At 42.4% G+C, this 27,308-nt stretch overlaps 1 protein-coding gene across 1 annotated transcript; it reads right to left on the bottom strand.

The window, feature by feature from the left end:
• Positions 1–5,729: 5,729 nt before the first annotated feature.
• On the bottom strand, positions 5,730–22,088 carry RUVBL1 (RuvB like AAA ATPase 1). Its single transcript, XM_065845881.2, has 11 exons — positions 21,866–22,088; positions 21,100–21,186; positions 20,380–20,512; positions 16,251–16,402; positions 14,871–14,960; positions 13,885–14,034; positions 12,626–12,689; positions 11,269–11,467; positions 9,997–10,099; positions 6,566–6,657; positions 5,730–6,318 (listed from the first exon to the last, which is right to left on the bottom strand). Exons 1-11 carry the CDS (start codon positions 22,004–22,006, stop codon positions 6,159–6,161), a joined length of 1,371 nt encoding a protein of 456 aa, XP_065701953.1. The 5' UTR covers positions 22,007–22,088; the 3' UTR covers positions 5,730–6,158.
• Positions 22,089–27,308: the final 5,220 nt, after the last annotated feature.

Genomic DNA, 27,308 nt, shown 5'->3' with positions numbered 1-27,308 from the left:
ACATGTCTATTTTAATTTAAGGGATAAACAGCATCGTCCTCAAACGCGGTTACCTCCTGTGGTTTTCAGCAGCTTTCCAGGCTGCCCAGCTCCGCTCTGCGGTTGTCAGTCCCTCCCTGGGACGAAGCCCTTGGGCTTGAATTCTTCAGCATTAGCATTTGGCAGTCGGTCCTCTCGTTCTGCGTATTTGCTCTCTTGTACCTACAACTGATTTGCTAATCTGCATCTGGTTTTGTTTTTATCCTAATAAAAGTGGGGATTATAGGCAGCTCTGGATCAAACAGGTTTGTCTGTAAAAGCTGGGGTGCTGCTCTCTGCGATCCATCGTCCCAAATCCCCGCGGATCAGAAGGAAAGCAGGGAGGGTTAGGCAGCATCTCCCAGAGAAGTAGTTTGTTCTATATGGTTTCCAAAAATTGAGTGGTGATTACTTTCTGCCTTCTCCCTGAAGTGGATAACTCCCGCAGACAGGAGTTGGTGGGTGTGCGAACCATATGGCTGGGATAAATATTGGTAATAAGTGGTGGTGAAAACAGTCCTTGAGGAACATTCCCCTCATCCCTGCAGGAAAGTTGAAGCCGGGATGGATGAGCACGGCTCCCGCAGGGAAGGGGAGCTCTGGTCTGCAGCACAACCTGTGTGCTGAGCTGGTATTGAACATTGTACCGCACTGCTCGGGCGGGTACAGAGCGTGGGAGGCAGAGCCAGGCCCAAAAATGGCCAAAATGACCTCAAATAAAGTCCATCCTCACCGTCTGGATCCCCAGCAGCCTCACTGCAGCCAGTGCAGGTTTGAAGCAACATTAAGCGGAACCAGAGCTTCATTTATATAGTAAACCCAGTGAATCATAAAACCAAGCAGGTGTCAAAGTGCTTTGTTGGCGTGTGGTTGATCTCTTGCTAACTCTGAAGTATCAGACCAAAGAACTAGACGCTGCATGAAGTCTGACCAGAGAGGTTGTCACCTTGGGCAAGATGCATTTGCACATGAGATGAGGTAATGTTTGCATCATATTTATGGTTATGGCAGAACACAGATACATTGCAATATTTTGATTGCTTTTGCAGATGGGATCAAATTGTCCCTTAATCGCATTAAAGAAATCAGGTTACAAGCCGGCTGCTGTAGCACCATTCCCCTAAGATGATTATGAACAATTTGGTCCTGTCTGCAAACGTCTTAATGAAATGGGGAAACTACTCAACGTAGTTGAATTTGCAGTGTAGAAATGACTCGGTCTTTGGTCTCCTGCTCTTCCCCGTATACAAGACCAGTCTCTGGCTCTTGTAACTTCCCGCAGCACTGAAGGTCACAGGATAGCAAACCCCCATCCATCCTCCCTGTGCTCTGTCTGGAGTTCTTCCTCTGCTGCCCAGCAGGAGCCCCTGCCACATGTGGACATTGGGAGAGCTGAGACACCCCAGAATGATCATCTCTGCTCCTCTCTGGCTCCTGACGTGGCAGGAGCTGAACTGTGCACAGGTTGTTGCCACCACCGCTGTGTCCAGGGTTGCCCCACGGTGTGTTCTTCATCCCGCTCCTGCTGGAGAGCGGCTGCAATTCCGTCAGACAATGGGAAATCGTTTCACTATGGTTGAGATTTTCCTGGCCAACCTGAAATCCTTCAGCTGGCCAGAGCTCTCGCTCTTTCCCTGCCCAGCAAAGGTCAGCACAGACTCTTTGGGCTTTTGCTGGCGTGTCCTGGCAGCACCTCTCCCACCTCCTTGCGTTCTGCGTGGGATGGCTGGTGGAGGTCAGAACTAGGAGCCCATTGCAAAAACCAGCGTGACACCAGACCGTGGAAACCACAGAGGGTTTATTTAACAGGGTGCTTCAGACTACCGAGCGTATTTGTTTGTTTTCTCCCCCCCAAATGTGTGAGAAGGAGCTGGGACAGCCAGTCCCCAGGGATGTCCGCTGCTCAGAGCTGCGTTAGACACCAGCACGCTGCCCGTCTTCCCTGGGAAGGCTGGAAGCTTTCCAGGAGGGAAATGAGCCCTTGCTGTGCGGGCACCCGGCGTCCCAGGCAGCCGAGCTGTGGCCCCAGCTGGGACCTCCAGCCACAACCAGGAAAGAAAGCACAGCAATCGCATGTGCTCGGCAGATGTCCGACTGGGGCCAGACACGAGCTTGCTAGACAGCCTTAAAAACCTTTTCTCATATACTTCATCTTCGTCGCAGCGCTCTGGGGCTCAATTCAGTCACCTGAAGATGTGTCTGGAGGTGAGGCAGGTATCTCCCATTTTTCTTAATGCTGTTTTAGATGCTTTTGGCCACACGAGACCTAAAGGTGCGGGGAATCAACTTTGAGGTGCTACCAGACCATGGCATCTGCACAGGAGGCACGTACACGGGATTTATGTGTTCCCGCTGTCTCGGAGCAGGATCCGCGCGCAGCACCGCTCCGCGTCGAGAGGAAATCACAGCTTATAATATTCAACGGGTTACTAGAACCCCCACCCACCCCAGGTTTAATATTAGAACTATTTTTCACGCTGAAACCGAAATAGTACAAAATATGGGCCTGCTGTAATTGTTGTTAGATTATGTGTCACCCTGATAAGATGTAACAAATATTTTCCTGCACAGCAGGGCCCGTTTCCCTGCGAGTAATGGATGGAGAAACTTCTCACGGCGTGCAGGCAATCGGTCGTAAAACTTCGCTTAGAAGATTAATGCATTAGGTGCAACCTTTGTGGAAAATAGGGAGAAAAGAATTAAACTAATAGTTTGTTTTTTCACGTTTAATATTAATAACCAAGCTTATTTAGTAGGAATGTTCCTGGCTGCCTGTGCCTTCCCCCTTGAAGGGGCAGCTTTGTGCCAAATAAGTATTTCTATATATTTTTAAAAGATCCTTCATCGGGCGCTGCTGTATGCGGTGCGGTGCTTCTTTCAACAGAACTATTTTTATCGGGAATATGAAAGACTATTTTCATGGGCAGAGCTTTGACATCAATAAGTCTGCCGGACGTCACTTAATAGGCCAGATAAACATTCGCTCACCATTTAGCGTGGAAGGATTTTCCCTTTATATCGCAGCTTTACGTCTTTTGTAGACACTAAATGGCTGTTAGAGGGATGGGACAGCGCTCCCGTGCGGGGCAGAGGCTTTTTGCTGCTGTACAAACATTCATGTGCAGAAGGGAAAACCGGGGCCCGTCTTGTTGGGAGCTGATTTGCACTGAGTTGGGTCCCCCAGCAGCAGAACCGGGCGCTCAGGAGCACGTCAGGAGGTGACAACAGCCCTACAAGGGCCAGCGCTCTGACACGGGCTGCAGCCGACTTGGCAGATCTCAGGATGGTCTTCGTGATGTAGTAATAAATAGATATGCATATTTTTAATTGCTCAAGGTGTGGGAAAATTGGCAGTTTAGATTGATTGCTGCTGCTTCCCCCTCTCATGTATTTTGAGATCTTCTTTTCCTCCTCAAGTCAAGCTCTGCGCCCGCAGTCGGTCTCAAGTGACAGGCGCCATCAGTCACGGAGCTGGGGTCGGACAGAACCGCTCGTTTTCAGCGTGTGGTACCCGAGTTCACTTCTTCCTCGCTCTTTCCGTGCTCTCCGGGCTCTCGCAGCCCCTCCAGCTGGAGTTTTACAGAGAATCGCTTGTTTTACTACTTGTGAGAACAGGTATTTCTTCCTGGTTTTACAGAGCTTGAATTTTGATAAAGAACACTTGCTAAGCAAAGAAATAATTGCTTTGCCGAACAAAGAGTTTCTACCTCCTCTTGCCTATGGTGGGAAGGGTCTGAAGGTCTCAGTGTCCCAGAAGGTCCCGCCCTGGTTGGTCTTTTGCTGCTATGTGAACAAAGAATTTCTCAGTAAAAAGCCAAGGCCATCAAACATTGATTGGGACTTCGAACAGCTCCGGCATTCAGAATTATTCAGGGCTTATTCAAACTTCTTTCTGAATCGATCAGTTAGATATTCCAGGAAAACTCAAAGAAAAATTGTACTTATGTTCTGAAATACTGACATTTATCATTGCCAAGGGGCACTTTCAAACTGTGACAGGGTCTCCATCGTGCCACAGAACACAACACCCTGCTGCTGTAAAAAGAGATTTAGAAGCGCTGTGAAAATTAGTCTGATGATAATTGTGACCAATTGGAGTCAGTAACAGAGAGGGGTTGGAGGTTTCAAAGTAGGGCTGCTCCTTGGCCAAAAATATTCATGGATGAATGAAAAAGTATTCATTAAAAAATCTCTTGTCGCTACTGTTTAGTTGCAGCCATACAGAAAGTAGATGGATTATTTAAAATACAACAGCTGATTGGGGCTGGCTGACAGAGTGCTGAATTGTACACTGAAGAACGGGACAGGTTTTTACATGGCTGAGATGGTAAAATGTGATCAAACATCATTCAATCCAAACCATCCCGCTCTGCTTTCTGTTCCCCAGCAGTCTCTGCTGTCCAGTGCATCATTGGTGATGGCCACAAACAGCCCTTGGGTGCAAGGAGACGCAAACCTCCGGAGCAGGAGGGGGTGCAGACAGCGGTTTGCAGCAGCTGGATTCCTTTCCTAAGAAGTTGATGGCTGTGTTTATGTGTTAGTTTTACAAGTGAGAACTCTGCGATTTAACAAGGAAGCTTTGTTGTATTTGATCCATAGAACCTCTTAGGGCACTAATTAAATACCAGAGGTGTTTTCCAACTTCCCCCCCACACCTTTTAATATAAAAAAAAAAGGCAAAAGAAATGGCAAATGGCAAAGCCATTGCCAGTGTCTGCCTCCCGTGATCCTACCGCGATCGTCCCGGTGTGCAGAACCACCGACTGGCCGTGCAGGACTCGAAGGAGGCTCAGTAGCTCTGTGTGTGTGTTTGGTGCTTGTCAGCAAGCTTCTCATTAACACTTTGATGAGGTAAAAGTATTAATTGAAAATTTTTCTTCACTTTGCAGCTGCTAAAAAGAAAAAGGGTGTTTAAAACTGGGCTCCTGTGACAAGTTATGATTTCTTCCACTCCCACTCTGCCCTGAGAACTACGCTCATGTAAGTGAGTGTACATGAAGTCTTTTAAATCACTGAAGGTTCTAACAAAGAACGTGAGGTGAGTTATTTTATAAAGCCGCTACTTTTTTCCTGGTTCATCTATTTACAGATTTGTATTTCAGCGTTACAAGGGTCTTAATCTTTAAATCATTTATCCTCAGGGTGCTGTGGAACAATCCACACCCTACAGACCCAGGAAGCACGTTCTGCGAACAAGAGACTAAGGCGAAGTTCATACAAAGTCTGTGCAGAGCAGGGTTTCAAACCTTAATTATTGCGTTCTTCTTTTCACTTTCGTTCTGCTAACTTTCACTTTTACATATGAATACTCAGACATTTTTAGTTGGTGATTTTTCTTTTATTTTTTTCTGATCTTAGGTGATCAATAAAGTGGGGGCAGAACATTGTGGAAAAATGGCTGCCCATGATGGACAGGAACCCTTATTCAATCTGCTTTGTGAAAACACAAAGAAAGGCTAAGTTAGTTACTCTGGAAGAAAGGCTTTAAATAGGGCTATTATGTATTTCTGCATTCTCCCTCAGAAAATGAAAATCAAGACCTACCAAAGAGTAAACACTTTGGAAAGGTCCATTTACCATTTCTTTGCTGTGGGTCTATTTTTATGTTGCCAATCCACTTTACTCATGTTTGGCTTTGTTAAGTCCAGCTGCTGTACCTGTTTCTTTAGGCAGGTGAACACCCAGGGGCAAACACAGGGAAGCTTCCAAGATTCGTGAAATATTTTATTAGAAAGCACTTCAGACAAACTTTGATTAAAAAAAACAGGTTCTCAATCCGTAAAAGGAAACTATCTGAAAGCAACATTCCTAAAGAAAATAGACTGTTCTTAAGCGTCAACTTTAATTAGAGCTCTTCTGTAATGAAGTCTAAAGACAAAACTGATGGGTCAAGAGCTATTAATGTCATATATATGCTCATAAAAGGGAGACTAAGATGTTACGCAGACATCATGGTGCATCTTATTATTGATAGTGAAACGGGAACACTTGATCGCTAACTCTGGTCTGACAAAGCAGTCCAACTCTTAAATATTTTTCAGTCCCCAAAGAGACAAACCATTAACATTTCTCATTCAGCAATTAAACCAGCCCTGGGTGAGGGTTAACGCCGCTTCAAAGCATCTAACGCGATAAACTCTTCATTTCATGTACTTCTCCTGTTGTTCAGCCAAGATTTTTGCTGAGGATTTGGCATCGTAGAAGAGTTCATTGATCTCTTCAATGTGCTCTTTCTCGATGCTGTCTTTGCCGTTGATCTTGGCCAGCAGGTTGGCCGGGGTCAGTAACTGCACGGCGTACCTGCGGTCAAACGGGGGAAAATTACAGTTCGGTGCAGCCCAGTGGACTGAATACACGTATAAAGAATCTGCAAGACCCTCTAGCACGTACATTCTATGAAGGAAGAGCATCACAGTTCTTTTTTAATGTTAGCATTGTTCTTAGCCTAACTTTATGGGAGAGGGTTGTCTCACTTCAAGACTGAGTTATCCTACTGTGTTTTTATCCCAGTCATATTTAAGAGCAAAGCCAACCCAGCTCAACTTACCTTAGGGTTGTCTTGGTACCAATTTCCCCCAAATGGTTTAGAGATTCTTCACTGATATTAATTCCTTCTGTCTGAGCACGAAGTTTTATGATCTGTTGGGATGAAGAAGCGAGATAGCAGCCCGGATTAGCAAATGAGCACGCTGTGCTACTTAGTTTAGTAGCTGGAAACTGTCAGCTTCGAGATGAGATGTGTGGTAACACGGGATGGCCTGGAGTTAGCCCGGTGTAACTCAGCGCTGAACCAGAATTTGTAGTTTTAAGTCTTTGAATAGGCAAATATAACATCGAAAAATGGAAGAGCACAAAAGGCAGGTAAAGTAACACATCTGGACCGCTAACCCTTCATGACAACTGCACGCAACTCAGTCTGTCTACTAATAAGGAGCAGGAAATAAGAAGTTATACAAGAAAACAGAAGAAGTCTGCAGGAAGCAGCAGCCGGAGCCTCGTGGGCAGCTACACCCGTTAGTTACTGAATTGTGCAGCGTCTCGCTGCAGCTGCACAGCAGAGCCCTCCTGAAAGCTACGCCCTTCCCTTAGCAGCTCACAACACACTTTTTATTCAATTGACAAGAAGATAGTAAAATAAATCAAAAAGTTACTTTCTATGATTCACCTATTCCGGCAAGAAGAAAAAAAATCACTGAGAAGAATCTAATCTTTCAAGAACAGTCTCAGGCTTGTACCAGTCTGAAGATCTTTACAAAGTTGGAGAGCAAGATATCACCAATAAGCCTGAGCATATGAAGCTGTAACAAAAGTGGCACAAGTCTCTCGGTAGCCCGTATTACCAGCTGAGTGATAAGGGGCAGACTGGATAATGATGTTGTGTTGTAGTGCTGAGATAACTCTGGAACTGCAAGCCTCATATAATACAGGTATTTTTCACTTTGGCAGCTTTGTAAACAAGATATCAAGAAGCGCTCGTTTAAATTAAAGCCGTAAAAATGCGTTAGGGGAGTCAGGGTAGGGAACAGAGTAAAAGAGAAGGGCTTGAAATGGCAGGAAGTTTTGCTCAGATATTAATACTGAATATTGGCAATGCTGCTGCAAATTGCAGTTTAAATGTGAAGGGTTTTTTTGTATTGTTTAGATCACTCAAATATCACTTTCCATTCATTTAAATACTGCTACTTTACTCTTCCCCTTCTAGAAACAAGGTATCTTGAATGCCACATGTTTAACAGCTCTTTTAAAATAACTTTTTATCTAGCAATGGGGTGGAACCTTCCTGAAGGATTGGGGCTCAAGCTGTTAACCCAGCACATGCGCATACATCAATAAGTTGCTATAAAATAGGAAAAGAAGTGTTTATACATCAGGAACAAAAAGTCCCACTTATAAGCTGTACTATCTAACAGCAGGCACATATGCAAAGAAGTTTGATTACAACACTACCTGACTAGAACAGGGATAAAAGTGAATTTCCTGCCTGTTCTGGTCGCAGTAAGGTAACTGTGGGTCTTGTTCTCCCAGCAGAGCGACACGCTGGGATTTCTACTTTATCAACACAAAGAGAAATATTCTGAACTGCTTATGAACAAACGGACAATTCTTGTGCCGATAAATCAATTGTGAAAGGCCCAGGCGAAGTCTCACACACAGACATCGCAGTGAAAACTTCTTCCTAGCATGAAAGAAAAATTTCAGCAAAAATAGGGAAATGAATTTATGGACATCTTATTTTTAAACCTCCTCAGTTGTATGTAGTTAGAAACCAATGTGAAGTGTAACAGCTCCTCTTCTCCCAAGAGGAGTCATCGTTCAAAAGCCTTAATTTAAGGGTAGATGAGATTATATGACTGTAGGAACACGATTTATGTGACATAATGTCTGGACTCTGTTTTTAGCTTTAGGAAATGCTACTGTAAGCACTCCCTTTGCCCCTGGGCAGAGTGGAATCACAGCACTTAGCCAGCTCTTCAGAAAATGAGCAGTGTATTATCTGCATGGTAATAGAGCGTGCTAGGCAGGTATTACACAGAACAACCTCAACAAAAAGTAACTCTGAGTACATCCCACTAACTACACAAAATTCGCATATAGAGAAGTCCAAACAATGGTCTCTGACATCTCCAGACTCAGTAAAGGTCATGCTTTAAGATTTGGTTTGTATACAAACAAAACATAATTGTACTATTAAATCACCGGGCTGCTTCTACTGTCATCTATACCATAATGCTTTAAAATGCTTAGGTACCAAAAAAATCATCCTGAGAGTGGCTCACAAGAGCCGCATGTGCAAAGCCCCTCAAACCAAGTGAAATGAAGCTTTGCATCTCCGTTTATATTCGATAAATGCCTCGGCTTCACCCTGGCACGTATCCAGCAGCAGGAGACTATTATCTCGTGACAACGCTCTCCTCCATTGACACTATCTCTTAAATAATACAAAGAATTGACATGATATACCATAATGCCTTCTGCATTGTGTCACTCCGCAGCATTGAGACGCTAATGAGGGGGATCTTTGACACGATGCCTCATAATGGACCCAAGTATTATAATCGATACACAATACAGCATGATGGCCCCACAGGAAAAGTTTCAGGCATTCAGAAGCGTATCTCCGCAACACTTACTGTGCTTACATTTCTAAACTTGACTACGAGCATGGAAATCCTCTCAGTTTCAGGAGACAGCTCTAGCAGGTTAAAGCTACAGTACAGAGCAAAGAGGGAAAAACGCAGCAGGTGGAGTTGCGTTCTGCAATCCCTCTCATCTCTTGTGTGGAGAACAGCCTGAGGTCTGGGATTAAAGGTCCCAAAATGTGACACTTCATCTCATACCGACTTCAGTTTTGGGCCCCTCATGCCAAGAAAGCCCTTGAGGTACTGGAGCAAGTTGAGAGAAGGCAACGGAGCTGGGGAAGGGGCTGGAGCACAAGTGTGATGGGAGCAGCTGAGGGGAGACCTTCTGATCTCTGAACTGCCTGAAAGGAGGTTTAAAAAGCGCTTAGACGAGCTTCTTATGGACATGGTTTAGTGCTAGAGTTAGGTTAGGTTATGGTTGGACTCGATGATCATGAGGGTCTTTTCCAACTGAAATGATTCTATGACTGGAAAAGCACTACTCTCCGGAAATCTGCAAACTCTATGGAAAGAAATCTGTGCAAAACCAAAGGTCAGCTAACAATTCGTGCTATTTCACGCAAGTGAGATGTCGCATTCAGCTCTAGATACACTCACCACTACAGCTCATCAGTGGGTGGAAATCAGAGGGATTGCACGCAGATTTTAACCACTCTACTGGAAGCGGTTACTCCAGCAGCATGCATTTAGGAAGTGGTAAGCTTTCTGGCACAAACCCTGGTGACCACAAAGTGTCAAAGAGCTCTATAGGAGCAGAATATTTAGAGATGGAGCAGTCATCTCAGTAGATTAGAACTCCAGGGACTTTTTAGAATTGCTCTTAAAATGCTGTGCATACCTGCTTCATTTCTTGGGGTGTATACAGCATGGTTCGGATAATCATCACTCTGTCCAGCAGGTCTAGCGGTATTCCATGAGGAGACACTATATCCTCTGTGCCTCTATAGGAGAAACCAAACAGAGAGATCAGATAATCTGAGTTCAGTAAATTGATTTTACTAAAATCACTTGTGACTGTGCATCTACTAGTTTACAATTCTTGTGTCTTCCCACAGAGACACACTCCCCAGGCAGAGACAGGAAACATGCTGAAGTTTGAATTGGACAGCCCGAGCAAAACAAATACTATTTCTGGAGCTCTTAAACATGTCACTCAGAAATACTTAGAGGTGGTGCTTTCCTTCATGTTTTCCTGCACTGTATTACAATACAGCCTTATCTAATGATGCCTTTGCAAAGAGAGCGCTGCAATGTCCACCTTAAACATTTCTGAAGGGCTTAGCACCTTCACTTCGAAGCAGAGGAAGATTAATACCAGATGAGCCACTAAAGAGGGAAAGGAATAGCTGGTTACACAGCTGAATTAAATAAATTCACAGAGTAGCAATCACTGCTAATGACAGCTTGTTTAGACATAATTAGACCTAGACCACAAATTAGCAGTAGGGTTTAAGGAAGGATCTGAAGGAGAAGAGCACTTCTACTCAACATGCAAAGAATGCATTGTGTGGGGGCAAAATATTGAAGCGGAGGCACGAATCGGAGCGGAGATGAAAAACGAGGTAGTTGGCAAGGTGACAGAATCACAAAAAGCCAAACCAACAGAGTAGGAAATAACGAAGGGTAGGGAGACGCTGAACATGCTTTAACAGTGAGAACAGGAAGCTTAAATCTGAAGCAAAGAGGACAGCAAACAGCAAAATGATCCAGAAGCAGCAGGAAACTGTAACATTAGAGGTTTGTAGCCCTGGTGCTTTTCATGTCCCTAATGTGCAAGCAACAGATGTGTTGAGGCATCCAATGAGAAAGGTAATTGTTACAGATCACCCAGGAAATAAGACAATTCAGAAGGTGTTGGAGAAAGAGGGATGTGTCAGTGGAAATAAAAGGAGGAATTCCATTCTGCTTTAACTCAGCCTGGCATTAAATGCTTGTTCTAGCGTGAAGCTCACAAGCAGTTCTCGAACACTAACACACCTTATAACCCAGGGATTATCACAGTTGACAGTATCAGAGACAAAAGCCTCCAGATGATAACTCTGCTGATACAGTTAATTTCTAAGGTTCATGGACAAATGCAACCTGGAAAATTCAACTTTAGACATCATACCTGATAATGCAGTTTCCGCGATTGGAAGCAAAGATGACGATGGGGGAAATGGAAGATTCCAGCGCTCGGTGCAGGTATGTGAAACATTCAATATCCAGCATGTGAACTTCATCTACAAAGAGTACACCTGGGACCAGCTCTGCGATGCCCTGATCGATGTATTTATTTACCACCTTATTTATCTCTCCTCGAAGTTTGTCTGAGAACAAAAAGAAACAGTCGTTCTGCTGGTGAACTATAGGTCTGTCTGAAAGACTTTAGGTAAGTAAAATTCTTATTGAATTTTTTCCTGGTTTGGAATCTTAGTGCCACAGGGAAAAGCATCCATAACATTAAAATTCTGTGGCATTCACCACAGAGACATCTGTGCAGCCAAATATTTCTAAACTTCTAGCACTTAACTGGGGTGCTCTGTCCCCTCACATGGCCTGTGAAAAACTATGAGTTTGGTGGGTGGGAAGTCAGTCAAACCTCAATTTAAACCATGAAACTTAATGAGGTTTCCAAGCACGGTTGAGAAGAACGTCACAGAAAAGATAAAATATTGCTACTGCATTTCAGCAAAGAAGTTGTGTTTAACAACAACAAAAAAGGGCTACGTAAGTTTCTGTGAACAGATGGATCTCAAAGCTATGCAAGATGTTACACTGATAAATCTGACATTGGAATAAGCAAAGTGATCTCTGGAACAGATGAGATACTTCAAAAGACCACCATTCCGGTTGGGTATTGAAACAGACTTTGATCTAAATTTAGATGGTCACTTACTGAAACATCATTTCTTTCAAAGCAAAAGGAGAATTGATCTTTCTGTAGATATTTTTCTTCCCCCAACAATCTGTGGGTACGAAGAGCAGCAGTGCACTCAGAGCAACGAGTCAATAGGCTATAGAGGTGTCTAAACCAAAGCAAGGCTGGAGTCTTTAGAAGCCATTTTTCTACTCCACACAAGTTCAGTGTGGTTGCTTCTCATAAGCACGTGTCCTAACGACTTATTAGATTTGTTTTGTTGTTCAGTTTGGCTCTTTGTGCAAGTGCGAACCTCACAGTGTCTGGCAGGAGTGTTTTGAGAAAGGGGACGGCACGTGCATTCTCAGCCCTTTCTCCCCAGGACAGGTGCATATAGCACAGTACATATTTTATCACCCTATGTGTAAACCGATAACATGTTCTACTGTCTCCAGCCCTTGCAATTCTAGCAGCTGTAACACTGCTTTTTGAAATCTGAATATTTATGAATAAATATTATGTAGGCATTCACTTAGAGATGGTGCATGAATAACCCTATTTTTAATCCTTTTCTAACTGGTAAATACACAGGTTATGTTGGTCTAAAAATACCACATGGGATTCATACCAGTGATTTCAGTTTTCTTTGGCTTCATCAACTGTCCCATCATAGAAAGGATGTCTTGCCCACCCTGGGAAAAGAAAGTTACAGATCAGCTATGAGGTCTTGTAGTGAACACAAACCATGAGAATTTTATAAACCAGGACTTGGTTTAATAAGTTGTTTCTTTGATAGTTTCTACCAGCAGTGGTTGATAAGCTGTCAAAAGTTAGGTCATTTCTCTGCACCAGTATTCTACACATAATCATTTAGCTTTCTTGAGCCTCATTCATTTCCAGAACATAAAAAACCAACATGAGGTAACCTCTGTTATAAGAATTGTCACAGAGAAGTTCACAAGGACTAAAATTCTCAGTGAAGAGAGACTTGGATTGGCTGTATGCACAGTAGGTGTTCAGCCTGTAAACACAGTAACGATTATGCTGAGTTTTAAATGTTTTGAACACCTTGATTTTTATCCTGTAAGTGATTTTGTTGGAAAAAGGATGTTTATTTTGAAATGGAGTAGGTTAAAGGCTTGTAGTATCATACTGTAAAGATGCCAAACTTTAACCAAAGATACTATATTGTCAGTGGCTTTTGTTTATGACATAGATGGAGTTCCCTCAATAACTGCACGTTAAGATACAGCAAGGAGTAATTCTTCCATTTTCGATTGTTTTGCTGTGATATGTTCAGAGCTGCACCGAGTCACAAGGAAATTTAGACAGAGGTTATGAAACATTTCTGAAGGAAGCAGGGACATCAACCAAATCCACAGCAGCCAAAAAGACTAAAGTGCCATTTTGTCATAGTGCTTGCAGCTTTCTTTTCATGGCCACAAACCCATAAACACAAAGGAGGCTAAATTAATCTGTATGTAGAAATTTCGATAAATAAAATCCTGCCAATCTGGCTGCTGCTGCTACCTCACACCTGTAGGCAACTTTCCTTCTGGAGAGACAGTACTAATCTCTTTTCTTGGTCAAGAGGAGCAGCCCACACTGCTCTTTCTCTGCAGGGGATGAGGCACAACGGTGGAGGGAAGGAGAGAGCGAGGTCTACATTAGGCACTAACTGCGAAGGTAGCGGATCTCAAATGTCCATGTGGCTGTTCTTTGCAGTGTTGGGAAAGGCTGGCCTCCACGGGTAACACCTACAGCTGTTCCTATCATGGAATCTTTGAGAGTGATTTAGGACAGCTCAACTTTCTACTTCTTGATTGTTCCAGTGACCATCACATCTACGTCAAAGAACTTTTCTGTAAAGGCTTCATCTACAGATACCTGAGGTCGAGCATTGGCCACATCCAAGTCATGCAGGGTGACATCCTGAATAATTTCCTTCTTTTTGTGCACGTCACCCTTTGGCAAGGGAACATACTCTTCAGCTTCAAGGTCAAATTCCGTAGCATAGATATCACACCTGCCTTGCCTCTGAGGAGAAGCAAAGAAGAGAAACCCAGGTATAGAATAAGTTTCAGTGCCAAAACCTTGAGTGACATGAACTTGATAAAGGGCTTAGTTCCCAATTCCAGTCCTGACAAGCTTCAGCTGACAATTCAGACATCCCACCCTGCTTAGCCACAGGCACACCCTATCTACTGATCAAAGCTCAAAAACTCTGCTGAAAAACACCTGATATTTTCAGTTGTAATGCTATTCTGCTCCTCTCTCCCCTTCTTTTAACCGTACGTAATTCTTGCTAAAGGACAAATCCAGCAGATTAACTAGAGATTGGGAGAACTGTTCAAGACTCCTTTGTAGGTAGGTGATTTATTATATGATACAAAATATTATGCTCATCCATTAAACAGCAAGAATCGCTGTACACTGCTTTCTAAATCAGATATGAAAAGAATGCTAACTAATGCAGTATTCCCTTCCATGTGTATGTATCTTGTGGAGAAAATACCAGAGCGATAAAAGAAAGATTAAATACGCCGCACGTCAGCCTGAAAATGGCTAAAGTTGCTTTGGATTTCCCCTCTTCCCTTAAAGATGTCTCGGTCTTACAGAAAAGAAAACTCATCCAGACAGCATCAGTGATAGCTTCCTCACCAGATGACCTTAATTGTGAACTAGATGACCACATTCTTTCAGTGCAACAGAGAATTTTCTCTCCAGATAAGGAAAACAGCGTGCTCTTCTTCAAACTTCCACGTAACCGTTTCAAGTCGGTTAAGGTTAATAAATCGGAGCCTTCTGACAAAGGCAGAGAAAGATCTGCAAGAGTCACACACCGGCATCAAAATGCACAACTTTTCTTTTACCTTGACGGCTCCACTGTTTGCTTCGATATAAATAACGTCACCGGTTTCCACTCGCTCCTTCTGCAAGCTTTCAAATATGCTGGGATCCAGCTGGAAATAAGCAAACATCACGGCTGGTCAAAACAATTCCATATTGTTATGGTAATCAAGGAAAAGAAATGTGGGCCAAAGCTCACCCGCACTAGGCAAAATTAAACTGCAACTTCCGCCCAGCAATGCCTCTAGGGTTTTACAGAGCTGTAACACTTGGAGTAGCGATAGAGAATAAATCTGAAAGAAGATGCAGAGAACTTAGTTTCTTACCAAAAAGTCTGCTGTCTGAAGGAAGTGACGGTAAGTGCCAGAAACATAACGATAATGATACCAATTACTATCACAAAATATGCCTTTGTGTAATGCGACAATATATTTATACTTAGGAAGCAGCACTTCTCTTAATTTCTAGAAAAGCTTTTATAAAAAATCTGGCTATAGCATTGAATTATGCTACTTGATTTCTTTATTTATTTTCAATCCTCTGTGGAGCTGCATGAGGGAGAGTGGATGTGGAAAACAGGAGACGCTTTTGTTTCTCTCGGTATGTGTTTATTCACTTTTGCTCTGCATTTTCTTGTTTTCAAAATGAACAAATGCAAGCTGATACCAACAGAGACAGCTTTCAGTTCTCTCCTGCTCTGACAGGGAAATTGAACAACATGGACAGAGACTTGTGCAAGAAAACAAAGGGGAAGTGGGTCTGAGCTGGCAACGTACCAGCTCCATTTCCAGTTCTCTATCAAATATTCACGAGAGTGTATTTCCCTGTGTAGAAAGAAGGGATGTGACAGACAGAACAATTTCTACTGGAACAGGCAACATTTTCCAAAACCACCCTCAAAAATTCAGTTGAGAATGAGGAAAACAAAACCAAGACCTTTCTCATATGTTTGTTATCATGAATTTATAGCCAGGGTTAGAGCGAGTGTATCACAGACCAAGCCAGATCATAGCTCAGATTTCCAACTCGGACGATTTTTCTGTGGTACCGGTAATGCTGCAAAACAGAACCAGGATCTCTTCCTGCTTAAACTCCCCTTTGACTTGTTGAAGATGTACAAGTGTGTGCTGCCAAGGAGAAAAATTACAGGGGCTGCTAACTGAGCAATGGGTTTATCCCCACTTTCAATTAGTAGGAGACAAGACTCACATTCTAAATATTCTACATTAAGCAGATAAACGTATGCACTGAGGAATAGGATAAAGTTGTCCAGCAAAAGAAAACAACCTCCTGGCATCCCTGCTCTACAGAGATGGGGATCGAGAGCTTGAAATGGAAATAAGTGCTAAAAAGATGCAGACCTGAAATACTTCCAGAAATTGCTGAGTTTCTGCTATACATACCTTCAACTGTTTGGTTCCTTTTGCAGTTTTGAGTCCTATAATTACGTGGCTGATGGTTTTGCCATAGCCCCCCATAGGATTTTCAGTCTCGCATGGAGTGAGTTCTGTGACTTCTCCTTCATAAACTTCCTTGGTCTCTTTTATCCTCAAACCTGCAAGAAATCCAGAATAGTCTTGAGTACACAAATCAATGGCTATATACGCTCCAGAGCCTATAGCATTACTGCCAACAGAATGTAACGTATTATTAGGCTACATGACATTTAATGGTTATTTGTTGTTTTTCAAGTAGGAAGATGAGTTATTGCTCTGTTCTTCAATAGTATGTAGAATATTCATCCTGTGTCATCAGAACGGAAGTTCAGCCCAACTTCTGCCCTGCAAAACAATTTATTAAACTCTAAGAAATTATTTTCTTCTGTTTGTTATGATTAGTTCTTGAAGCAAATGCCAGTATCTTCTCTCTTTTCCCTCCCCCAAAGAGAAGATTTGCTTGGTTTGTTATCCTGCGCTGAAGTCAGAGAAACAGATTATCTTCTGAAACTAGTGACACTAATATAACTGCGAGTTTTACACAATTTTTGGACCATCAGAAGAGCCGTGCAAAGTAAAGAAAAAGGAGAAAAAAGTAACTTCATAGAAAACTTCACATTTCAGCAGCTGAATTAAAAATGACAAACTGATTACTTGCTATTGTGTTAGAACCTCGTAAAAATTAAGAAAAGGTTAATGTATAATTTAAATATTTTTTTCAAGTGAGTAGCAGGAGATGAGATAAATAAAATTTAGCAGAAACTGCTACAATTTAAAACTATTTCAAAATAGTTGACCATGACATCCTGATTTTGTTGTTTTTTTGTAGACAGTTGAGCAATCATCATCGTATCTGAGTATCTTTCATTCCACACACAACTATCGTAATTAACTAAGTTATTTTAAATTGATGAATAATACAGAGCTGAAGTGATTTGGAGCTAAACTGTTCCAAAGAAAAACCACTATCATCACCACCACTACAATTACACAGACGTTCTAACTACATAAAAGTTCAAAGAACCCACATCTGAAGAGACTCTATAAAGTATTTTATGAGACACACATGCCATACCAAAAATAATGAATGGGCTGTAACAAGATATAAGGAAGTCATCCTGCCCAGTCTGAGGCTATTGGGACTGTATAAAACTTTCCTTGTTCCGTAACTTTCCATTTTGCTTTGAAATAGATCAGACACTTCACCAGTAATCTTGAGTTGCTGATAGGGGAATATAAAGAACTGACAAATATGAGTCTGTCTCCCTCTGCTGGACCCAAATTAAGTCCAGGATCTGAAATGTGAGAAAAGGTTAATTGTATATAATGTAAGTTCTTGGTAAGAAATGTTTCCTTTCCGTTATTTAGCACTATATTAAAAGTTCTACATAAAGTTAATTGCAGTATTTTTTAAAATGTTTTTCAGGTATGCCAAAACATTGGACAAGAAAATTAACCTTAGAGCTCCAAGAGTGACCTAGATAAGGCTGCATTGCATGGGCTGCATATCCAAGGAACGTGAAGCAATATGGGAATCTATACAGTAAAACTGCCGGTGCCAAGAAGTCGACATTCACAGGTTTGTTTTTCTTTTTTGCTTTGCTTTTAAACTTTCAGCACCAGCTCTGTTTTGCTCTGAAAAACTGGAAGCCCATTTATGTTTGGGTTATATTTTGTATGCTGCTAAAGCACATCTTCCAGTTTCATTTCATCTGAAATGAATCCAATTCACATGCTCAGAGTCTGCTCCACAACACAAACCAAAGCCGAGTCAGCGAGGACAACCTAGAGATTTCCTTCAAAATCATGCCTCTGATCTAAACTAATGAGCTCATATAGATGGGTCTATAGAAAATATTTACAGTTGAACATGATCTGAACAAAGATAATCGATGCTTTGGACCTGCTGCTGATTATCCTTTGTTGTCAAATTAATCTGCATGTATCAGCTACAAACTTCATTCTCAAAAGAGCTCTTACACTTCAGCAGAGACATTTCTTAGTTACAAATCAGAGGCATGAGTCCAAGAAGGTAATTATGGGCTATTTCATGCTTTGATTCCATAGCACTATACAGAGTTCAACAGTGCTTGTTTGATTTACTGGCAGTTACAATTTGGAGACCCAGGGAATAGCTACGCTATTTAAGTGGCCATTCCAGTAGTTATTTTTTACTGCAACTGAGCTCTAACATTAGCTACTGTCATCATCCTTCCAGCTCCTAATGTGCTCTACACAGGATTTATCTCTCTGCTGAAGCTTTTTTAACCCATGCAACAATTCCATCTTCTCATTTCCCACTCCGTCCTTTTATGTTTCTTAAGTATTACAAACTCTCCTATACCCCAAGCAGTACTTGGCCATGAGACTGTCAAGTCTGGTATTAAAAGACTCCCAACAATAAAAATTCTGCCAACTCAGAGTCATTCCAGTTTCTTCCCACTGTGATGGGTCCAAACCAGATTCTGTTTCCAAGAAAAAATAGTAAAATATTGATGTTAACATCCCTGATCATTTTTATACATTGAGGTGGCTAAACCCTCTGAAAATAAAATGCACAAGATGAGCAACACATGATGTGTACAGAACCTGCTAATTAGGAATCCTGCAACACCCCCCTCAAAAAAAAAATCCAACAAACAACCCCCCCCCACCCCCCCCCCCCAAAAAAAAAAAAACCAAACCACAAAAACCTAAATGAATACTTTAGGTACTGGTTGACATATGAACTGAAGCTTCTCTTGTACCCAGTCAGAGCTGACATTGCACTGTGCATGCAAAATGATTTTAAAAAGAAATAAAAAACAACAAAACCCACACCCTTGGAAATTATTTATTTACTAGACAGGGAAGCTAAAACATAACTGAGATTTAAACATGATCAGAAAATGTTCCATTATGAGAAATGGTGGTTACTAGTCCTTTAAAATATTTCAGAGGGGTTTTTTTTCAGTGATAAAAATATTCAATAAAGGTTGTGTTATGAAAATGTGACATGGAATTCAACAGAAAGGAATAAAAGAAGTTCCATCTTTCATTAACACCAATATTTGTTTAGAAGTGTCTCTCTGTTGACATTTGGGGAATGCAGGGAACTAACAATGTAGCTGGCTGTTAAACCTTCGGGAGTTAAAATACCGCTAGCACTAGAAATGACAACACGGACGGCACAAGTTTCATCTCTTGGTTCAGGTTTCCGAATCTCTGACAGGGACCTTCATCACATCAAGGAAATTTTGCAGACTGCTCAGTCTCTGGCTTCCCTCCCCCAGGCCCTGCCAGATTCATGGTAACCAGAAGACCAGAGACTACTGAGAGTTGCTTTCTTACAAAAGACACCGGAATACTTTTGTTTCATTGCAGAGCTGAGAGACTCCTTCACCGCACTGCCACCAAATCCTCAGCTGAAGTCCAAGGGGAAACGTAGTGCAGAAACCAGGAAAATTAACTGTTAATATGTTCAGTGCTAAAATCAGTTAGACTACCTTTAGCCAGCCCTCTTACAAACAAGAGCCACTTCTAACTCCATTTATCAGCTGTCAGCAGCGATCGTATGAGAGATTTTAGATACTCGCTGAGGTTCTGTTGCAAATTTAACCGATCTACACCAAGCTCGTAAAAGCACTCTAGAATTGAGGAAGACATTAAGTTAAACTATTTGTTTTGCTGGCATAGAGCTTTCTTTGTGCTCGCTGGAATATTAAGTCAGGCTAAGATGCCATTTGGGAGCTCCCGATTGTTTGCTTAGTAAGGTGAAATCACTAAAATCAAAAAGGAGAGCATTTTCCTGCCTGTAAGTATTTCTGCTAACGTAAGAAACTAAAAATATGTTTCTCTTTCAGCTTTATCCAGAGTCATAGGCAAAACCAGGAGAATAAACCTTAATACAACAATTAAATTATAGTTTATAAACAGTAAACCTGACTCCGCTGAGCGTGGAAGAGATTCATTAAATCAAGATCAGTACTGAAAAAAGAATATACAATAATGTGAAAACCACCATCACCACTGGAAAGTTTTTCCTTTTTAGGTGACTGGGAAAAAGTAAAATAAGTATAATGCTAATACTTACTTCTTCTGTTTTTCTGAAACTTACCAATTGCACGTCGGAAGTTTTCCATTAGAACTTCTGTTTTCTTGATCTCGGTGGAGTAGACCTCACTTCCAACCATAGGGCAAAAGGGAACTTTACTTCCCAGCTCCTGAGCAATAGCTAAAGCCAAAGCAGTCTTAAAAAAACCAACCAAACAAACATACGTTAATTTTTGTTATAATTAACAAAGGATTCTTTCTGCACAAAGTTAACTTTCCTCATCACATGATCTTCCATGTATCAACTATCAATTTAATATTAAGAATATTCTGACAAGTATTTATTGCATATAACAACCCTCCTCCCCCCAAAACAAGTTAGAGACACATATAAAGTGACTTTTATCAGACTTATGAAACACCTTGAAGAAACAATACTGGGCATTTGAATTTGACATCTGATACAAATGCAGAAAACCTTAAACAGCATTAGAAAAAAGTAAAGCAAAAACTATTGAAGTTTTTAATAAAAAATTAGCTCTTAGGACTCTTTTTCAGGGACCATATTATCTATGTGTGCCTGAACACACCACTGGATTCTGCCAGTGTTGATGATGTGGCAAAAATCAAAATACAAAGCAAGAAACCATGTCAATACGCTGCTGAAAAAAATCCCTGTAGATGAAAACACTATGTAAGCACTACCCTAAAATGGCTTTGATAACAAACTGAAATACAATAAGATTTGGGAATACTTCATTTTGTATCAAAAAAAGAAGAATACCTTGCCAGTTCCAGGAGGTCCTGCCAACAGCACAGCTCTGCCAGCCATCTTCTTGCTTTTGATCAGTTCCACTATAACCCCGCAAGCCTGCAAGTTAAATAAGTGCTTACATTCTTAACACAAGTATTGCTATAGTATCTTTTGTCCCAATCTCGCTACAAGTGTTTAGAAATATTAGGTTTTGACAGCCCACGAAAAATAAAGAGGATTTCAATTTCACGCACACAAAGAGGGAAGCAAGGTCATAAAAACATACTTTCTAATATAATTTTGAGAGACAGAGAAATTAAAAAATCACAGACAATAAAACTCAACCTAAGAGCACAGGCCGCTCTCCCCCTCCTGGAGGTGCACGTGTATGTAAACGTTTAAAAATAAAGCAGGAAATGAGTATTTGACATTTCAGAACGCCACAGCAGCACAAGCGCCCGAACAGGGGCGACATCGGACTGGAACGGAACCTCCAGCCCACACCTGCACCAAGTCTCCTGACTTTCGGTGTGTTCCACTACCTTTGATACCCCAATTCCTGCGCCTGAACCCCGGGAGCCAGTCCCTGCCCTCAGATAAAAAAGTAGCGGCGGGAACAGCCGTGATTAACCCCCATCGCACAACACAGGAACGAGCCCAGGCAGAGACTTTCCCTCACTAACAGCGCTTACAGAGCCCCCCAGCCCAGATCGGAGTGGGTCCCCCGAGGCCTCCCCCTCAAGCGGGGAAGAGGCCGCAGAGCCCCAGGGGAACCTCGGCCTGTCCTCCCGCTCACCTCCCGCGCGTTCTCCTGCCCCACCAGCCCGGCTCCCGCCGGCTTGGCGGTGCCGCTCTCATCCAGCCCCAGCCCCTTGACATGGCTGTGGGCGGCGATGCGCTGAGTTTTCGAGGTGCTCTTCACCTCCTCGATCTTCATGGCGGGGCCGGACCGTCCCCAACCGCCCGCTCTCCCCACACGCGGCCCGCGCGTTACCACGGCTCCCGGCGCGCGGCCGTCTCCCGCCCGCCCCGCCGCGCCATTGGCCCTTGCGGCGGCGCTCTCGATTCTTATTGGACGCGGCGCCTGCCTGTCACCGACGGGGTGCACTTTTTCTTAGGGTCCGTCCGCTTATTTCCGTGTGCGGCGCCTGCACAGGGTCCGGGCGGGTGTGAGCGCTGCGCTGGAGATGGGCCGGGGGGGACTTTGTGGGGAGGCGAGCAGAGGTCCTCCCGGAGGGGAAAAGCAGCTTTTCCTTGTTCGCAGATTCCTTGTTTGTAGCATGGAGAGTGTTGGTCTCTTCTCCCAAGTGACAAGATGAGAGGAAATGGCCTTAAGTTGTGCCTGGGGAGGTTTAGATTGGAAATTAGGGAACATTTCTTTCCAGAAGCAGTTGAGGGGCATTAGAACAGGCTGCCCAGGGCAGCGGTGGAGTCACCATCCCTGGAGGGGTTGAACAGATGGAGCTGAGGTTCTGAGGGACATGGGGCAGAGCCAGGGGTGGGTTAACGGTTATATTTGATGATCTCGAGGGTCTCTCCCACCCAAAATGATTCTGTGACTCATGGAGTCTGTTTTGGGGCTGGAGGCAGCACCTCTCCCTGCTGCTGGGGCAGGGGGAGCTCTGAGTGCCCCCCTGGCTCGTTGGGTGCTCCGTGCCCTCTCCCCATCCTGGGCAGCCCCACAAGCAATTATTCCTCACAACCTCTGCTGCCTTCAGCTCGCAGAAGTAAGTTGAGGCTTTAACACATGCTGTGCTTAGAGCACATGTTCCTCCTGAGCTTTGACCTTCTGAAATAAGGAAAAATACTCCACTTTCTCAGCTGGGAGTTTGATTCCCTTGCAGTCCTCACCCTTGTTTCCCCAGGTCTGTGACTCTACAGCTGTGGTTCAGCAGTTATTCTGCTGCACCTTTTACATGGTATTTAAATGCTTGAGGTGGAGATCGCTCATAGTGAAAGTTTAGATGGGCTACGGGGCTCTCCCTTCGCCAAAAAGAGGGGACTCATTTTCCATGAATATATAGCGTTTTCTGTGTTTAATAATAAACTATAGCTGTGTCTGCAGCATTTGAGGCCGATGGATTAGCGGGGTGTGACGCAGGACTGTTGTCTGTGCAAAGGGACGGTGCCATCTCAGATTCCCAATGCGCTGCCAGGGGGAATTGCAAGAAATGGTCCAAGCCGGGAGAGCGGCTTCTGGGAAGGATGGGAGTTACGGTGCAATTTGCAGAAGCCAAATGAACAATATATATGCTATGAATTCCCTTTATGTTTAAGTGCTTCCATTAGTTTTGTTATAAATGTCATTTAGGAGCGAAAAGGCTCTGCTAGTTCTTTTTCTGTTAATTGTTCTGTCAGTTTATATTTACATAATGTAGTTTAAAACTGTACTTACAATATAATTGCACACATATGTAGTTTGACAATTTTGTAAGGGTATCCTATTATACTGCTGTTTAGCTAAGAATTTTTGAATCTAACAAATATAAGCTATCCTTTAAATAATTAAAAAAGCATGTATACATTTGGACTCTGTACATCCTCTCAGGGTCATATTAGTCACAGAATACAAATGCTTAATATGGACTGAACTGCAGACTCTTCTCTCTGTAAAAGAGCAAATATACAGCTTTGATTTCTCTAGTGCATTAAACCGCCGCGAGTGGTGTGGGGAAGTCTGGGCAGAGTTCAAGTTTCTGCCAGGTCTGGAAGAATAATTAACAAATACTCGTAAGAGCTCTGGAGGTGGTGATGCTGTTAATGAGAGCTCCAGGCTGCGTATGGCCCTGCTTTTGAGAAGTAATAGGTGAAATACAGAGCCTTTTAATAACTTAGGCTGAAATCTGTCCATACATTCCATGTTATCTTGTTTAATGTTGCAGCTAGTCCTACTTTAGAGATTATGGCATTTCAAAGATTATTAATATTTGCTTATTTCTTTTTGGTGAAATTCAATATATACATAAGCATGTAGATGGCAGGAATAGAGAATTGCTGCTAATCTTCTTTGTAACTTAGTAGAAGGATAGAAACATTCCATGTCTGTAGAAATCAGATATGCTACATAAAGTTCTTAAACTTTACTAATTCAATTAGATTTTTTTTAAATTAAAAAAATTGAGTAACAAACAGAAGTGTTAATTATTTGTCTACAGCAACATGTCTCACAAATAGAACTGGAGTAGAGCCTAAAACTTTGGTCGGCTAGTGACCAGGTACAATTTTAGTCCTGACCTGCAGAAATTGTTATTTGGGTTTGTATTTGCAGTAGAAGAGGATATTTCAATATAAGAAAGAACCACTAGAGAGTTGTTTGCTTGATGGATGTGAAGCTGGTTTCTTGTTTCTTACTTGCTCAAGTTAGTGGCACTTGACAGACTTTACAACCATCCGTAAGCCTTGAGCAGTTGGGCACATCTCATTGTATTGATTGTTTTACTCATTCCATGTGTTCTTTGAACGTTGTACTGAAGTTGGAGTTAAAGGGGAGAGGAGCATGTTTGGGTGAGGGAAAATAAACAATAATGCTTTAGACCACACAGGATTAATTGTTTATTCCCCAGAAAGAGCAGAGTACAAGAGGAACTACTGGGAAGTTTAGAATTGAACTGAAATAGCTTAAATGATCCTTTATAATTGGTGTCTGATGTGTTATGAAGTATCAGTATGGGGAAATATGAACCTCAACCTTAACATGATTTTTGAATAGTTAACACATTAGAGGGGGAGGGTAAAATAATTTGGTTGCAAAGCAGGAGTCATCTTCTCTGTCCAAGCCACCAGTTGGAACAGAAGTCGGCTGTTGGACCATTCTGCCCATCTCATGTGGTAGACACTTTGAGTATAATTTAATATTTCGCTAGCCAGTTCACCAGGAAAAAAACCACACCTGTCACTAACAGTCTGAGCTCTTATTCCCCAGGTTTAATCAACTCATTTTACCACCGTTTCTTTTGCCCTCCCTGTTTGAGGTCTCCTTTTTGGCACAGACGTCATGCGATACCCGAGGTGGGAGCTGGAGACTCGAGAGCTGTTTTCCTAGACGGAATGTTTGAGGTTACAGGACACGGCCCAGTTTCACATAAGCTTTCAAATTTCCCTGGGACATGCTGGATCCTGAAACTGTCAAATAGTGTATTATTTTTGGAGTGAGAGAGAGAACGTGTGTGTGAGCGTGTGAATGACCTTTACATTTTTAACCTATCCCAAAAGCCTGACTTCCTGCCCTTTTTCCCATGAGTCCATCAACTTTAGCAATTAAAGCGAACATGATTTAAGGAAGAAATTCAGTATAGGAGAGAACAACTGGGAAGGGGAATGGTGTATTAAGGAGAAAACAAGGAAAATGGCTAAATGCTATGAACTGCTTACTTCATGAGGGATAGAGAAAAACCTGGACAAGTTGGGATCCTTTCATTTTGCCATTTTCCCTTCTCCATCTCGGTAATATTTGTTTTGTTTGTTTGTGGTTTTTTTTTTTTTCCTGCAAAAGAAGCTGAAAGGTTTTTCCTACTCTTCATCAAAGTAATAGGAGTGATGAATGTTGAATGATGAAGAGATGCCATCTCTTCATTTCCAAACCTGTTGTTAATTCTAAGACTTCTGTAAGCTAACAGAATGGCCATCTCTAAACACACAATAAAAGTGCTTATGTCTCTATCAAACTTAATACTGGTGATGTAAGAGTATTCATTCCACAGGTACCACATGTGCCCTGATCTTGCTGTGTCTTCAAGTGCTACATTGCAAAATCACATACAGAGACTCCAAAATCCTGGAGACAGATATGGTCTGAGTGGTAACAACAGAACTGTAGACATTATGGCAAATTCATGTGTTTGTTGGTTGTTTTCCTTCCCGCTACACAGGGACAGCTGCCTTCCCTACCTAGAAAGCTGCAAATCTTTTCTGTGCTTAAAGGAAGGAAAGTAAGAACGAACCCCCATTTCTACTGGACACCCCTCCTTCCTACAGGACACTCACAAGGTTGTAAAAGAAATGCCACATTGCTTATGTGAGCAGGGGAATTCAATCATTTTTCCTATGGACTTCTATCTTCCTTCCTTACATCTCCTTAGCAAAAATAGTTCTGTCCAGTATCCCTCTAGTTATCATATGAGCAGGATGGAGCTCTTTGTTACTTCACAGGAAGCTGGCAGTCCAAACAAAATGGGTCACACCTGAGCTCTTGCTGTAGTTTCTTACAGCGTGGGCCACTCTCATGGCCCTTCACCAGCCTCCTTCAGCTCGTTGCCAGTTTTCAGAAGAGTTGCAAAAACCTTTTGGCCTCTACACTTTGTGAAAGGTTGTTGAAAACGGCAGTGATTTCAGATGTTTTGGGAGGACTTCTGGACAATGCCTCTTCTGGTTGGAATCAGATCTTTTTCCACCTCTTCCTTCTGAAGTCACCTAATAATGCTAAAAAAATAGTGAATGGTAGGTAATATTATACATGGATGTGTGTGGATTATAACTGTGTAGGGTGTTTTCTTATGGGAATAGATGTATGCTTTCCCTTCACTTTGCAAGTATGTATTGATAGATTGAGACATTCAGGGTAATGAAGTGTACGTGAGCCTTATGATTTAACAGGAAACTATTCCAAGCCTGGGAACGTGGTCTGAAAAGTGACATTGTACTTAATTTGGCTCCCATGACAGAGCTCCCAACAAGGTGAAATATTCTGCTCAAAAAGCTGATTAACCCGGCTCATTAAGAGCACTGGCAGGACTCCTTGCGAGTTCATTCCTTTCCTTTAGGGAGATAGTTGTGTCTCAAATAGCACCCAGTGCTAGGAATGACTGCTAATTGTTTGTTTCCCCATCAGGAGTCATTGATTCTGTCATCTTGACCTGTGTGTTTGGGAAGGAGGAGTAATTTGTAACGAGCTTTAAAGCTCTGCAAACCCTTTCATATTGAAAGTGTTGTTATATGGAGCAACTTTCTTTGTAAGAAAGATGCTGGAGTTTCGAGTTAAAGTATAAAAACTGAATCCACGATGCTAACAATCTTGGGGAGGTCATCTTACACTTCTGGCTCATAAATTATTCAGATGTGAATGCTGAATACTGTTAGCAATATATATTACTGCATAGGGAGAGCAAAAAAGTAACAGCACTGCTCTTGAAGAAAGAAAATCTGTAGACTATAGTGCAGGTCTAGTCTACTTGGACACCTGTGGGAGGTCCATAGCACACTATTGTTTTGTTGGCTTCTAAACAGCTGTTATCATTTAAGTG

The sequence above is a fragment of the Patagioenas fasciata genome, chromosome 10 (assembly GCF_037038585.1).
Source record: "Patagioenas fasciata isolate bPatFas1 chromosome 10, bPatFas1.hap1, whole genome shotgun sequence".
NCBI classification, from domain to species: Eukaryota; Metazoa; Chordata; class Aves; order Columbiformes; family Columbidae; genus Patagioenas; species Patagioenas fasciata.
This window is presented reverse-complemented; position numbering and strand designations above follow the sequence as displayed.

Bases quoted from the DNA above. Each gene is read 5' to 3' on its own strand.
- RUVBL1 (XM_065845881.2), bottom strand. From the start codon at position 22,006: ATGAAGATCGAGGAGGTGAAGAGCACCTCGAAAACTCAGCGCATCGCC. The intron at 20,513-21,099 runs GTATTCTTCTTT...GGTTTTTTTAAG, and splicing joins GACCTCCTGGAACTGGCAAG to ACTGCTTTGGCTTTAGCTAT. The intron at 10,100-11,268 runs GTATGATGTCTA...TTTCTCCTATAG, and splicing joins CGCGGAAACTGCATTATCAG to AGGCACAGAGGATATAGTGT.